The following is a 16,647-nucleotide window of genomic DNA, read 5'->3' as shown; positions in this document are numbered from 1 at the left end:
ATATATATATAATCAAATAATTAAACAATCAAAACAAATATGATTATTGGAACTGACTCTCCAGGCATGTCCCTCTTCCATGGCAGCACTCTGAGCCTCCACGGGATTGTCAATCACTCGGCCTATCCTCCCTGAGAAATCCATGGCTACAAGAGAGTTCTCTGAGACACTCCTCTGGAAAAGACGATCGGAAGTAACAATGACTGCCAATGAGTTTGCCATATTACAGATGTGTTGTATTTTGCTAATTGTCTGGTCAATATCTAGTACATGTTCTAAACCAGTAAGTAATAGTCAAAACTTTTTAAGCATAACATGAACATGGATGAATTGTTGTGGTTTGTTTCCTTATCATTTGTTTTTAAATGACTTATTTTTCATCTCTCTATTTTTTTTTAATTGTCAGCATTGCATAATATCCATAAGACAAGCTGTAATAATAACTTCACTGCCAACACTTGAACCATCATTCCGTAATGTGAGATCATGGCCCACATATTGACACATGTCTGATTAATGCTCCATCTGTGAGGTAGAGAAGAAGAGAGAGAGAATGCAGGAGTAGGTTAAGAGTGAGTATCTTACCACAGGCGCTGAGAAGTGTGAAAGCAACGTTTTTCGCTGCTGGGGGATCTTGTAATTTTGATAGAGTAAAATTCCATACTATAAGGAAGAAAAATTTTAAAAGTGTTAAAGAGTCAAAAAAGAATGATACTCTTTAAAAAAACACCAGAATGAAACATTCCACTAATATACAGAGTTATTCATTGCATTTTCCTCAAAGTGAAATGATGCTGCCTGAATTCAGAAATGTGTTCGACCACAATGTGAATTTGCTCCTCAAATATACTCTCATGATGTATTAGACGTAAGTGTAAGGTACACATTGTCATAACTGTATTTTAATCAATTTGTCCTTTTTTCTTTTCAGTACACAACAATGCCATACACCATTTACGTCAGATGCATAGAACATCACTGCATTATGTCTGTCACAGATGTTCTAGATCAGTCAAAGAAAAATATTGCACAGATGCTAGATCAGCCTGGAAAAGTGTGAGGGTTCTAGCTCAGCCAGTGAAATAATGCAGATTCTAGATCAGGCAAGGAAAAGGTGCAGGTTCTAGATCAGCCTAAAAAAGAGTGAGGGTTTAAGGAAAGCCAGGGATAGAAATGCAGGTTCTAGAACAGCTAAGGAAAGAGTGCATGTTATAGATCAATCAGGGAAAGGATGTGGGTTTCAGATAAGCCTATAGAAAAAGGTATGGGTTCTAGATCTGTCAGGAAAAAGGCTCAGATTCTGGAAAGGGTGCAATTTCTAGATGAGCCAATGAAAGGGTGCATATTTTAGAATAGCCAGGGAAAGTAGGGGGTTCTAGATTAGTCAGGGAAATCAGTAGTTTCTTGATTAGCCAAGGAAAGAAGATTTTAGATCAGGCAAGGAAAGGAGGGGGTTCTAGATCAGCCTGGAGAGGGTGAGCATTCTAGATCAGCCAGGAAAATTGCACAGGTTACTGCGGATCAGTTAAGGAAAGGGTACAGATTCTAGATCAGGTGTGATCTAGATAAGCCAGGAAAAGGTGTGGGTTCTAGCTCAGTTAGGAAAAGCTTAGGTTCACTGAAGAATGGAAAGGGTGCAGGGTGCACAGTCAGTTAAAGGTGGAGGTATCAGATCAGTCAGTGAAATTGTTCAGGTTCTAGATCAGTCAAGTGAAGGGTTATGGTTAAATACCATAACCAGGACACGGATAATCGAAGGAAAGGGTGTTTGTTCTGGCTCAGTCAGGAAAAGGACTCAGGTTCCAGATGAAGGGAAAGGGTGCAGGTTCTAAATCAGCCAAGGGATAGGCGCAGTTCCATCAGCTAGTGAAATGGGATTCCACTACCAACCTTGAAGAGTCTGAAGGCTGTCATCCAGCATGTTCTGCTCTGCTCGTCCTCTGCGCACAACATCCTCAGTTCTTTCACTTCATTCCTTACTTTGTTAGGCTGCAAATTATCATAATGCACAACATTAGTCCCTCTGCTGACAAAACCTTTGTGAGAAGTTTAACTGTGTTTTTCTACACATAATGTTTAAAGCTTTTTAGGCTGAATTTGAGTTGAATGTTTAACATTTAACTTTTCAGAGCTTATTTACTTTAAGAGTTCTCATAACAGACCACATAAACTTACTTTTATGCAGAATTCAAAGTCAGTCGGTGCATTGTGCAGCTTTCTCCCCGTTATTACTGTAAAGACATTGCTGTCCTCCAGGTCTGCTAGTAGCTGTAAATGCCTGGGCTCCTGTGAAAGATCAGCCAACAGCTCATGTCATTTAATGGATAAGGAGGGCAGAGGGCACTAAAAGAGCACTCAAAAATGGGGGAGGGGTCAAATCTAACCAACACCTGATGACATTAACAGAGGCTTGTACATGATATAGACTGGTAAAGCTGTTTTGGGTGCCATTTCACCAGTATCAAAGTTAACTCACCTTTGACGTTCCTTTTGTTGAGAAGTACAATCCTGACCGTCTTAAAAACACATACAGTTTCTTCCATGATTTCCTGCCCATTTCTTTCACATACAAATATCCCTGGATCTCAGGACAACTGCTGGAGTTTAAAAAGTTCTGGAGGAAAAAGAAGAAAATAATTGAAAGTTTGATAAATCAAACAGTCAGCTAAGATTTGTGGTTTCCTTTCAGTGTGAACTATTCACCACTAGGTTTTAACAAAGGTCTGAATGTGCTAATAAACCACTGATTAAAAGTAATATTTTCTAAACTGGATATCCAGGAAGGTTATGGGGTATACGGGGAAATAAGCTAAATCGGACAAAATGCATGTATATTTAGGGAAATGTTATTTTGTAAAAAAAAAAAAATAATAATAATAATATAATGTAAAATAATTAGTCAATTATCAAAAATAATTAATTGTGTGTGGCGTATCTTTGTTCACTAACAGTCGTCAGCTAGATATTAAGAGAGGGGTCTTATCAAGTAAAAAGGCAAAGATGTATGGGCTGATGTTAGATCAGGGGGTGATGGGAAAGAGAACACATGTCTATGTTGTACCTGCAGGAGCTGGGATGGGGGGATGGTCCCACTGGTCTCCTGACAAAAGGCAACCATTTGCTCTGGGAAGAAGTTCTGTCGAAAAACATGTTTTAGCTCAAGGTTGTATGATTTTAATTTATCTTTGTACTTTGTCAGAATACTCATTCCCAGCTAAATCCTTATCCTCTAAACACATAGTCCATTAAACTAAATATATAGTCCATTTAGTCTAAAATACACAGCCATACGAATTCAATGTTATATAACTCTTATTAGTAGTATCATGCAAAGTTAATCCTTGTATAAATGTTCTGAAACACTACCCATAATGCTTATTAAAAAAAAAAAAGTCTACTACTAATAGTAATAATAATGCAAACTAACAATAAGAAATTCTGTGTGATTAAAGACATTCATCTGCTTGTGTAACATTTTGCCTCAGCACACAGAAAAAAAACAATCTTCAACAAAGAGAAAAAAAAGCCTGTCTTTAGTGGTTAAGGTGGATGAAAGAAAAGAGCAATTATTCGAAATTAGGTAATACTTTAGAATGGGGAACACTTATTCACTATTAACTACGACTTTCCCCTCAATAAATTCCTAATTTGCTGCTTATTAATAGTTAGTAAGGTAGTTGTTAAGTTTAGGTATTGGGTAGGATTAGGGATATAGAATAAGGTCATGTAGAATATTCTAGTGATATGCATGCTAATAATCAACTAGTTAAGATACCCTAAAATAAAGTGTTACCCAAAATTATTCTAAAAGCTCATTGGTCCAAATAACAACAAAACAATGAAGTATTATGTAATCTTTTAAAAACATAAGCCTGCCTCCCATTGACTTTCTTCTAATGATTTTCTACCAGCACAAGGAATTTCAGGAAATTTAATACAAAGCTTTGCATAGCTCAGGAGAAAAAAAACAAAACAATAAAATAATAACTTATATTAGTTACAGTGCACATAATTACTTCAAAGTTAGATGAAAATCATTGGTATAGCATTGTATATAACCTGAGCCATATTAAAAGATGAACTACAGTAAGATAAAAACCAGATCCAAGTTTATCGGAATCCAGTACTCCAAAGAGCCACATTTAGCTGTTCAGGCCACATACTTAAATTCTTCTCAAATGGAAATACACATCATCAAACAAATGACAATCCCACAATCTACAAGTGACTGATCAATCATTGGGTGACAAACAATTTGGGGCAAACAGAAAATGTTGCTGACCAGCGTGAGAATCTTTATGAAAGTCACACTGTATCTGATTGTGTATTTAATACAATCTGGTTTTTTATTCATTTTATGGAAGCACAGACATTTTGCTAAGTGCAAATGGAATGCAATCTGATCAATCAAGGCGCATGAAGTGACTATGTGTAAATAGGCCCAAAGAAAGTGTTATCAAAGATTCTATAGTCAAGAGTGTACTTGTGTTACAGCAATTTAAAACAGTGTCAAGGGACAAACGAATTGTACGGATAAAGTACAGATTTCCTTCTCCAGCTGAATTTACAAGAGGACTGAATTTTTGTGAAAGTGTTTGATTACCAGCCCAAACAGTAAGAGGCATGGGTTTCTTTTGGATTGTGTGAGAGCAGCTCACTGAACTGGAATCATGTCACGTGATATCTGCATCTACCAAATAAGACTGAAAACAGTCCATTAATGTGAGGAGCTTTCCTTTAGCGCTAATCCGCGTCACGTTACGTATGTACCTACTGACACCTGCACCCACAGTAAGAGAAGGAAACAAAACATAATCTACAATCATATTAACTTACCAAAGGATTTTTAAAGAATTCATATTTGGCATAGTTCTTCCTGAAGAGAAATTTACTCTCACTGGTCATTGACGCCTGCACTTGGACAACCAGTTCATGGTCTTCTAAACATCTTTCTGTGGAATGATGGAGGGAAAAAAAATCAGGTCAAAATGAGTCACATACACACTGTATTCACTTCAAAATCTGTATTACACTTGTGAAAAGGTCTGTGTTTATAGACATATAACAAAAATGCATCTTTGTAACTAAGACGTGGTGTAATATTTGCATCTTGAATGACATCATTGTCGGTTAGCATTCATGCAGGCAGACAAAAAATAAACAGGGTGAGCATTCCCTGCCTGATGAAAAGAGAGTTTGTCTGGAGGAGATAACCCCCCTGCACACCACCTCTCTCTCCCCATCCCCCATTCAGCTTAACCAGCACAGGGACTTACTGACTTTAAAAAACCCTCCATGTGATCTGTGCATAAATCGATCTCTATTTAGTTTCCCTGTCTTTCTCACAATCTCTGTCCTACCGGTCTGAATGATGGTGTAGCTAATGCTGCCCATGAATGCTCAAAAAACGAACTCTAAACCCTTACATGGACATGTTCTTCATTCAACTGTGGAACCGTTCAGAGTGCTTGTCTGGCAACAGGAAACTATAGGGGGATAAGTTCCACCAACCCCACAAACATCCTCAAGTGGCGATCACACTTTTCCATTTTTCATTCCATTTACTTCCATTAATTTGCATTCGAATATGGAAGACAGGAAAAGCAAACTCATGCAAATTTTGCTGCGTTCCAGAGTTCAAGTTTGGTGAGCTCTGCCCTGCAAATTTATATCACGTGAAGACGTGTAACCAATAGAAGATTGATATATCACGATGTAACCTCTTACACAGTGCTTAATTTGTAAATGAATAATTGCCAGATCCAAAACAGCAATTAAAAGGCACTGTGACGACATTGAAAATACAACTTAAGTTTTCCCGGAATATTCAATGATGTCACTAAACGGTGATGCCACACTTCTAAGAGAGCATCGTTCACAAGTTTCTACATTAACCTAACTAGGGCACAGCTTCAAACCCTAGGTCAAAAATGAGTTGCCAGGATGATTTTAGGAAAATGCATATCTAAGATACATTAAACATAACAAAATTAGTTTTCATAAAAATTAAAATCAATCATAGTATATAGGTATAAATATGCGAAAAATATCTGACTTTTTTAATTAAACGCGCATCCTTGCTTTAATTTACAAAATCACAAATGTTCTGTTGTTATTTTGTGTGTGCAAAAATAAAAGTGCTTTCGAATTATGTCTTACTCTTATCTGTATGATTAAAAATTATGAATTTTATTAGGGATGCACGATATATCGGCCACCATATCGGTATCGGCCGATAAATGCAAATTTTTTCTGTTATCGGTATCGGCCTGATTAGAAAATTTGGCCGATATCTTAAAGCCGATAAATAATGCATTATTTCCTTCAGAGACACTTCAGATGCGCGCTGTTCGTTTGCAGCCTTTTGTGCAATTGTATGTTGTAATATTGTGTTTATTTGATGTATATCTGATTTATCTCATATAGAATGCGTGTGGTTAAGTTAAAAGAGCGCTTCAGTTTACCGGTGATCGTCTTTAGCTCAGCGCACGCAGCTCAAACAGCAGTGCACAACATTAATAACTATGATTGGGAATGTTGTGTATATAACATTCTAATGAGAACATTATTATAATAAAACGTTGTGCATTCTTTGGGTTTAGTTGCTGTGTTTCAGCGCGTTGATATGGGAAGAGCGCATCCACAACAGGATCACACATTCTGACTATAGCACGCAATAACTGCATCATTTTGAACATATATAAGTTGTAATATTATGTTTATGTTGTATTAATATTAATCTCAGGATGCATTTCCTTGAATTAAATAAGCTGCCAATTTAAATAGTCTGTGGTATAACTGGTCCAATTTGTATGCCAAGCACATTTTTTGATATACGAACGCGCATGAAGTACAAAGCCTCTACATTATTAATAATAGTTTCATTCAAATACATTGCGAACATGGAAACATTAGGATTTGTGCCGAATGAGAGGTACGTGAGCCCAAATAACGCCTGGCACTTTCAGTTTCGCTTTGTTTTGGTTTCTTTAGGTTTATATATTTTTATTTAATTTTTGTTCTTTTCTCAATACCATTACATTTATATGATTTTTTTTGGTGTGAGCTATACTAACGTATAGCTATGTTTATAGTGTTTATACATTATAATATTTCACTTTATTTGGTATTATTTCTGGTATTATTACAGTCTCTACAAATGTTCTGCTGCTCACAAAACAATAAGCAGTAAGCACCAATCAATGAGAGCGAGTTTGAACGTAAGCAAGCTGACTGGTCACAGTCAAAAATATGTTGAGGACCAATACATAACCTCCAAATACATAAACCTGCACTCGCTCTCATATGCACGCACGCACTGTCACGATGTAATGCCGGATCCTTAAAAACAATTACCGGAATGCAAAAATCCAAAATCTGACATTTTCCGGAACAGGATCCGGAAGGATCTGGCTCAAATTAAGCACTTCTCTTACAGTTTTTTTTCAACTGCTTGCACACATTTTCAAAACTTTGCCTCTTTTTTTCAAAACTTTACACACAAATCCAAGAATTGCACACACAAAATGCAAAATGCCTCACATCACTTGCAAAATTAAGCACTCCATTCAAAATATCACAAACACATTTCAAAAGCAAACATTTGTCTTTTGTTGCAAACACCTTTGCCATAATATTATATTTTTGGATATATCATATACACACAGTTATTCAAAACCTAAAGCTCTTCTTTCATGAGCTCCTACGTACATTTCTGTTCAAGATTTAAAGCAATTGGCAGAGAGATTCACGGTAAACACGAAAGCAAGATTGAAACCAAACTTTTTTTACTTTAAGCATTTGTGGTTGTGAATACAGTATTACACAGAACAAAAGAAAAGAAATACATCAACCATGTGTAGTTGTGTATATATGTATTTATAGGCCTATTCTAAAGCCATGATTGCTTGGTGTTTGCACATGTGAGGAGTTAGTGTGAGGCACTGATGAATTAGTGTGGCATTTTGATTGGTTGTGTTTGAAAAAGGAAATCAAGATACTTCCCGTTAGATTTCTGTGTGTTACATAGAGAATTGTGTGTTGTGTTTTGCAAAAAGTGTTTAATGAAATTGAGAACTCAAAGGTCAAAGGTTGAGAATTAGTGTATGGTTTTGCAGATTTGCTGTGTGGTTCTGGAGTTTGAGTGTCAGGTTTCAGAAATTGTGTGACAAGTAAAGATTTTGTGTTAAGATTGCAGTAAAGTTTTTTTGGATGGATTATATATTTTTTAGGATGAATCATGTTTTTTTAAAAGTTGCAAAGTGTGACATCATATTATGATCGTCACAGTGTCTGTAGAAATACTGCATGCTCAAAGTCTAGGGTGATCATGGCTTTACTAAAATACAGAGTGAGAAGTGTGAGAGATGAACGGCGAGAGAAATTAACATAATAAAGTCTGGCAAAATGCAGAAGAAACTATGATGTTTTACACAAGGTTAAAGTAAGTAAAATATTTAAAATAAAAATAAGCAGACAAACAACTCGTACCCTTCTGATTTCAAGCAGATAAAAAAAAAAAAATTGTATCAACCAAACTCATTCAACTTCTCTACTCTCAATATAGACACTTTAAAAAAATGTACTTAACCTAAAATGGCCTTCATGTGGTAATATCTAAATTTTCTAAATAATTACATTATTACTTAAATGTGGTCTATCCTTCATGTATAGCATGTATGTATTAATAAGAATATAGTGCATGAATCATGTGAACATTTTTAATGATGCTTTTATGGTGCTTTTGCTTTCTTTTCGAAGCTTGAAAACTTTTATTACAAAAAATCGGTAACACTTTAGGATAAGGAACACTTATTCACTATTAACTATGAATTTTTCCTCAATAAATTCCTAATTTGCTGCTTATTAATAGTTAGTAAGGTAGTTGTTAAGTTTAGGTATTGGGTAGGATTAGGGATGTAGAATAAGGTCATGTAGAATAAGGCAATAATATGTGCTTAATTAGTACTAATAAATGGCTAATATTCTAGCAATATGCATGCTAATAAGCAACTAGTTAAGAGACCCTAAAATAAAGTGTTACCAAAATTTCTCCTTTAATGTGCAATTATAGAATGTGTTTTATGGTTTCAAACCACATGAGGGTGAGAGATGACTACTCTTTTATGGAAGAAATGGAATTTTCACTTGTTACAGTGCAAAAAAAAAAGTGAAACTCTTCTTTTTCTACTACGTTTGTTCATTTCTACAGTCACTATCTAGAAAACATATAGCAATTACTCAATCTAACAACAATTTTGTATGTGTATCAATTTATGTGCACTTTAATCCACTTTACGACAAACCCCGTTTATGACTTTTCCCCACAACACATCTATCTTGAAATGATGCTTGGGGATACAGAGGTACTCTGAGGTGACAAGCTTTTCCATCATCCCGCCGTTTAATATTTGGTTTAGTAAGGAGAGAGTCGGGCATTGCAGAGAGATGATGTCATGCTTTCGCTCAACCGCACGTCGCACTATTCTAGCAGAGTGGATCCATAACAAATGAGGAATGGACCTGCTTTGACGTTTTTAAACGCGGCCTGTTTTGAATATAAAATTAAGCATTTGTCCAAACTGTTCATGTGTCAATATTGTTGTGCAACGTAGAAAAAGTTAATCAAGACATGAATCAGAGAAATTTATATAATTATTATTGTAAAGGTCTAAGGGATACCAAATATTGATACTAAATACTAACACAAGATCTAATTTCAGAGATTGGGTTTACTTTAAACACGTTAAACAAAACTAACTTAACTATATTTTCCAGTAGCATGACAATATATCCTCTGCTTTACAAAATGTTTAGCTTTTATAGTAACAAACTATTTTTATTTAACAATTTAATAATGTCACTGAGATTCTCATTGCTTTTGTGTCTGATAAACACAATTAAATGATTAAAAGTTGATTAAAAATAATCTCTGGTAGTTAGATATGTAAAACAATATATTTACATTATCCCTTTAATATCTGAAATGTAGTTAGCCACTTTTTATTAAGCTTATAATGTAGCTATACATACTTTAAAATATATATATATATATATATAAGTTAATCAAGACATGAATCAGAGAAATTTATATAATTATTATTGTAAAGGTCTAAGGGATACCAAATATTGATACTAAATACTAACACAAGATCTAATTTCAGAGATTGGGTTTACTTTAAACACGTTAAACAAAACTAACTTAACTATATTTTCCAGTAGCATGACAATATATCCTCTGCTTTACAAAATGTTTAGTTTTATATATATAAACCCGACTGTAGGTTAACCACTTTTGGTTAACCACTTTCAAAATTGCCCAACATTTCCCCAAATTTCCTAATCATCTGTCGTATCCCTACACTCACTGGGAAACTGAAAGTAAAATAGAACATTGAAAGAATGATGATACAGAGAAGGGCAGCAGGATGTCTGTTGAAAATAAAAATAAAATGGTGTGTTTGCCAAATAAAATCCTGTCCAGACCACGTACTCGGGTGGCTGAACTTCCTGTATGACTCGATGCCCTAGGCTGACTTCAGTTGTACTAGCAAGCCTCACATTCATGCCACAGGTTATTTGAGGTAACCAATTAACGCACAGCATGCGTTAGCCTAGAGATTTGCCCACAACAAGTGCACTCTGACAGTAACCGTCAACGTCAAAAAACCCACTGACCATGTTTGAGTTTAAAACGCTAAGAGCTAAAGCAGTAGTTCTCAACCAGTGAGTTACAGGTCTGTTTTGATAAGGTCATAAACATCAGAGAAAAAAAAACTAACAATAGAATGCAATTAATTATATAACTCTACATAGCTAGAATGTCAAAATGAGTAGGCTTATGAACTTTTAAGGTACGAAAAAAAAACCACTTCCAAAAGCTGTGTGTCCATTCAAAGTCTTTAGTATTTAGACACAAATTCATCTGTTTATCTTCTAAAATCTAGCCAAATTAGGGAGGTGTCAACATGCTCTCATTATCAAAAAAATATGAACAGAACTATGCAAGGTAAAAGGAAATATGATTCAAACAACTTTACATGTGGATTATATACTGTACCTATGGATGCAAATAAACATGATTTGTGCCAACCACAATGCAGTGATTTTTTTTTTTGGCAATAGAATTAAATAATCTAGGTTAAATCTTGGATCATCAACAGCTTTGGTGCTGTGTTGGGTTCCCTTTAAACTTGTCCTGAATCACAAAACATGTGAATATCCCATGCTCGAGTCTGAAAGTACCAGAACCAGTTCTACTCTTGGGGAACCTAGCTTCCTGTTATGTGTCTCTGTAAAACGGGATTTCCCCTGGCGACCGTTAATCAATTACCCTCAGCCCGAGGACATAAAAGGATGAATCAAGGAAGTCTGTCTTCTTCTCTTACATGGCCATCATTGATTTCAACTCTAGCACAAAAGACCCTGTAATTACTGCATCTAAAGTGGTTGACACACACACAGACACTTTAAAACAGCTCTATAAATTTACTCGCTCCCCTCTAGCCTAGAAAACTAGCAAGCCAGTTACCGAGTCCCAGGGCTGGATGATGCTCCACAAGCGCCCAACTGTTATCGTCCACACAATGGTTTTTATAGACAAGAAACTGGCACAGGTCTCGCGCTGTCATGTCAGCTGGGATCTCCACCACCTTTCCCATCCCATCCTCGCTGAAGACTTTTATGATCTGAAATACATTAAAAAAAAAAGATAGATATGTAGTTGAGATTAAATTGAACAGAAAAATATGTCTTGTATGGAAAAACACATTTACACATTGGAAAATGTTACTGCGTCACAAGACAATTTTATTTTCAGGGCCCCAACGGAAATAAAATAAACATTAAAAAGTGATACACAACATATTTTTATGTGACGTTACAATATCTTTATACAAAAAAGAAAATATTTGAAAAAATTCTAAGGCTTTGACCCAGAATGAAAAGCCATTAATGCTCAAATCTAGGTCTTTTCACATCCAAATTCCATGTCTAGACTACATCCTTACTAATATGAGTAGGGAAATTTTTTTTTAATTTGAAATAGTTTGATGCTCGACACTAAACGAGTCCCGTGCCCCTTCATCACACACATAGCTTTTCTCAAAAATTCTCTATTCCTATTTGCAACATCGCTCACACGTTCTGAGATCTTTCATACGTTCTCTCACTCACACTTCAGCCCACAACACATATATTCAGAAATATGTTATGCCAGCCTTTAAAGCTTTTCCACAACATTTACATTTACAAATTCCATCATTCACTCAAACTGTGGACATAACCGTTCCCGTCACACTCTATTTTAGATTTTTAGTTTCATTCTACAGGTTATATTTTTCTCCCCACTAGAGACGGATATCAACTCCCCAGACTCTTCTAGTCGCCTAGAGGGAGAGGGATTCTGAAGTACCCAGGAGGAGCTGTACATTTGGGACTGAGGAGAAATCTTACCTCCCCAGGCCTGAGCAGGCAACAGTCAGGAGAACACGATGGCATTTTCCCCAGCAGCCTGTGTCCTCCTCCACACTCTGAGAGATGAACCAGCTCCCCGAATATCTCCAAAACTCCACAAGAGAGAAAAAAAGGACCAAAAAAAGGAAAAAAGCAGTTCCAATGCTTTGCAGATGCTTCTTCCTGTCAGTGGCTCAGCATATCCTACCTGTCACAATCTCCTTCCTTCTCTTTCTCTCTCTCTCTAGCTTTGGTGCAGGACAGAGCATGCAGATGGCACTGTTTCCAGCTTGGCAGACAACTTGCCTCTGTTCCCCTCACAAAGGGTTACAGCCACAGGCTTTTAGGTAGTGAATCAAACCACACTTCCCTAACCAATCATAGGGCTAGCTCAAGCTGATGTAATCATTCCCACACAGACACAGTCGCACGCACACACTCACACACCCCTCACACACACACACACACCAACAGATGCATACACACAGACGCACAGTCATACGCACGTACAGCCTTAACTCTGAAGTGCATATCTTCGGTTTCTTTTCGCTCTCGAAAGGAGAAAAGGCTTGTTTTTTGCAGCTCGTTTGTTTCCTCTGAAGTGAAGATGGCAATAGGACCGGACAGACAAAGCTTCTCGGCTGACTAAACCTTAATTTTCGAGAGTCTTGAACGAGTTTCATGTGAGGACTTGTTGAAAGTTTTCTTACTTTCAAAAGCCCAGCTTTGAAGTTGGTAGTTTGAAGCCAGAAATTTCTCTCACGACAGGGCAAGACTCATTACAGCTGAACTGAAACAAATGCCAGCACTTGAGACGCCACTCACTGCCTTCCCCCCAGCCAAACTTTATGCCAAGATTCCTTCACTAAAGCTGAGAGAAAAAAATAAAAGCAAACCCCAGCGGTTTCATTGGTGACCCCTGAATTCACACACACACACACACACACACACAAACCTAAACACATGCGCAAACAATGAAAGAAGTCAGACGCAAACTTTCAGACAGCTAATTCAACAGAAGACGGACACAAAGAGACTACACCCACCCATTTCTGTGGAAGTGAATTGAGTTTTTCTTTTTAATGGACCCAGAGTTTCATCTCAAGGCTTCATCTCTCTCGGTTTTGACACTTGCACACATATCTGTTTGGCGGCCCCTGCTAAAATTAACTTTCTGTGACCACAGGAAACCGGACAGAATGGATGACTCAATCCTTTTCAATCCTTTAGGAAACTATTTCAGTTATGGGGGTGGGGAGGAAGGGAGAGAGCGAGAGGAAGTTGGGGATAGAGGGCTGGAGGGAGTACTGGAATCAGTCCAGAAGAAAGAGTCAGTAGGGGTGGTAACATAAAGGGTATGCAAACTCTCCAGTTCTCCAGCTGGCTTGACTGCTCCTCCTCTTCTCCTCCTCTTTCTCCACTCTTTCACTCATCACTCTACCATTTAGGCAGTCAGAGGGGAGAAGACTGGGTCACATATGTGTGCACACCATCTCATAGCATCATAAGCTGAAGCCATGTCATGCAATGTACAGTGTGTCCATCATTACCCTACTGACCCATATTAAGGCATGGTGACTGTAAATCTGTAAATGTTTGCATCGTCATCTTGAACTGTTTATTTATTTTTTTAACCTTTTGCCATTTTTATAGTATAGCAGGGACATAACATTATCACTAAAATCAAAGGAGAAAGCAATTTGTCAGTGGACACAGCATGAGCGTGTACGTGTTTTGCTTAATACCAGTTTTCTTTTTCTTTCATTTAGAATAAATATCTGCTAGTAGGGAGGATTAATTCATTTACTGCTTATTTTATTTAAAAACTTTATGCTGATTGTGCATGTTGTTTGCCATTAGCTGTAATTAGCTACAAAATCTACAAAAATACTTTTTGCTACCTGCTAATTTGTGCTTAAGTGGCAAACTGTACCGCAGGAGTTTCGATTTCAAGCCATCTGCGTGCTATAGGCTTTGCTGTGCTAATTAGAAAGGTGTCGACAGCTGTATTCACTCAAGAGGGTTAAGCCGTGTATTTAAGTGGAGTCGGTTCGCTGGTGCAGAAGCGTCAGCCCTCGTGTTCAGCCCTCCTCGTGTGAAGACTGATGAGGTAAAGACCTGCGATTCTACCTGCGTGCCTCAACCGAGAAATGACACCGACAAGGCACAGTAGTATCGTTCCCTTATTCTACTTCCCTTTCTTTCCTCTCTCCACCACTTTTAACATGTGCTTCCATTATATTCCTGTTGTCTCTCAATGGAAACACTCTTACACAACACGCATTAGACTGCACAATCATGCTAACCTGTGTCCTATCCACACTTCTTTTATTGCACCCCTTTTATTTACTAATAAAAACAAAGATTAGTTAGCAATCAGATTGCTATGAGTAAATGAATGAATCAGCTCTGAGATGTTCCAATCCATCCCAAAGTAGATATATTTAGTTCCATAACACAATTATGTTGTCACGCAGGAGCCTTTTTCCCCATAGTGTGAAGAAAAAAAAAAAACATTTTACGAGATTTCATGTCTTCAAGTTGTTAATTCATCAGTAAGTCAGGTAAGTGATGACACCAGATTGTGACAGACTTGGCATTAATGAAACCAACAAATATTAGCACACCTAGTTTTCCAGTAGGTGATTTAAAGCTGTTAGAGGAAAGGAATGGAGTTAACTTTCAGTTCCAGGCTAAGACCCACACTTCTTGTCTTTCCGGTTTACCAGTGTGCTCATGTCTCTGATTCACAAAGACTGAATCGACAATTGTTTTAGGGAATAAAGTGTCAGTTCAAGTGCCCAGCCATTTTCTTCACACTTTTAAAAGGAATCTACTGGTTTATACACAAGTGTCAGCTTCATTTATGTTCTGAACCGTACAGTATGTATACATAATATGTTTTATATATCTGTCCAAGGACCCCTGCCATACTTTTCCCCGAGGCCCAAAGGATTGAAAATCCTGGAAACAGATGAATCCCTGAAAGCTATTTTACATACTGCAGGTAGACATAGCTGTAGAGAAGACAATATGTCTATGTGTGTTTATGGGTCCTTGGAGTCTTGTTTTTCAAATCTGTAAAAATATTCAGAAGAACTAATAGTTTTAATAAAACTCTACCCTTACAGTATATGTCTCAGCATTTGTTCACAGTATATTTTCACATTAAGGAAGTTTTACCAAACATTCATCTTTGTTTTCTACTTTTCAAATACCTGCATATATTTTATTGTTTTACCCTCATCTCAGATGTACACTTTCAATATGAAAATATTAAAATCCATTATAAAGTGGTAAAAATTAATCAAATAAATATGAACTATTTCAATATTTATTGTGTGAAAATTATTTATATGACTGTCACACAGTTGTGGTATCATTTTCACTACAATAAAGAATCCTGCCCTTCAAAAAGTATTTTCAAATGTCGGTGTACCTTACCAAGGGAACAAAAGTAACAATGATGATACATGTGATGTGTGTGATCAGAATATTTTGTATTCTGGATCACTTCCATTCAAGTTTTAATTTTACAAAATGATGCAGAAAGTGTGAAAATATTAAGATAATATTAAGACAAACTTTAAGAAAAAAAAGAGTCAAAATAATAATTATTTTGTGACAGTGCATATACTGTATGATATGTGCACTTTGGACATTGCTAGTAGACTAGTGAGAGTGTGAACAGTGTAAAAAGTAAATGATTTTATCAAAATAAACAGAATATGGTAGAAACTTTTTTAAGTAATTGTTTTCAACAATTATTAACTTATATATTACCCAAAACATACAGTATCACTTAAGTATTAAAAAATGCCCCCATCGCCACCTCATATATTTACATGATTTAAAATAAATAAATGAATGAATGACAGGTTCCCCCTCCCTCCTCCCCTCAGGTTTACAAGTGCCTTTTTAATAACCACACTCCTCCTCCAAGTTGTTGTGTGCTGAGGGCTAAGGCCTGACTTCACCTCTAATGAGACATTGAGACAAAACCAGAGCAGGAACAAACAGAGGGCTCTGGGAAAAAGACACGGCTAGGCGAACATGGGACTCTAGCTAACCCCTTTATCACTCCTGGCCGCCTGCCTGGGTATCTGTGCTGATTCATGAGTCAAATGCTCCTTGTTCCATCAAACACTCCTTGTTGTCTAATTATTGTGTCAGACTGGGTTTAACAAATTTAAA

At 36.7% G+C, this 16,647-nt stretch overlaps 1 protein-coding gene across 3 annotated transcripts in view; it reads right to left on the bottom strand.

Annotated features, from left to right (window-relative positions):
• Positions 1-16,647, bottom strand: part of LOC107601668 (growth factor receptor-bound protein 10-like) — a 108,159-nt gene that overhangs the window by 2,984 nt on the left and 88,528 nt on the right. For all 3 annotated transcript variants that reach the window (XM_016293924.1, XM_016293923.1, XM_016293922.1), the window contains 8 exons: positions 11,531-11,687; positions 4,837-4,952; positions 3,062-3,136; positions 2,477-2,614; positions 2,176-2,286; positions 1,891-1,989; positions 586-663; positions 58-174 (listed from right to left, as the gene is read on the bottom strand). In XM_016293924.1, the coding sequence (XP_016149410.1) occupies positions 58-174; positions 586-663; positions 1,891-1,989; positions 2,176-2,286; positions 2,477-2,614; positions 3,062-3,136; positions 4,837-4,952; positions 11,531-11,687 (891 nt within the window). The remainder of the gene's footprint in view (positions 1-57; positions 175-585; positions 664-1,890; positions 1,990-2,175; positions 2,287-2,476; positions 2,615-3,061; positions 3,137-4,836; positions 4,953-11,530; positions 11,688-16,647) is intronic.

Source organism: Sinocyclocheilus grahami, unplaced genomic scaffold, assembly GCF_001515645.1.
Source record: "Sinocyclocheilus grahami isolate Dianchi unplaced genomic scaffold, SAMN03320097.WGS_v1.1 scaffold310.1, whole genome shotgun sequence".
Taxonomy (NCBI): Eukaryota; Metazoa; Chordata; class Actinopteri; order Cypriniformes; family Cyprinidae; genus Sinocyclocheilus; species Sinocyclocheilus grahami.
Note: the sequence above shows the minus strand (reverse complement) of the source record. Positions and strands in the feature narration are given on the sequence as shown.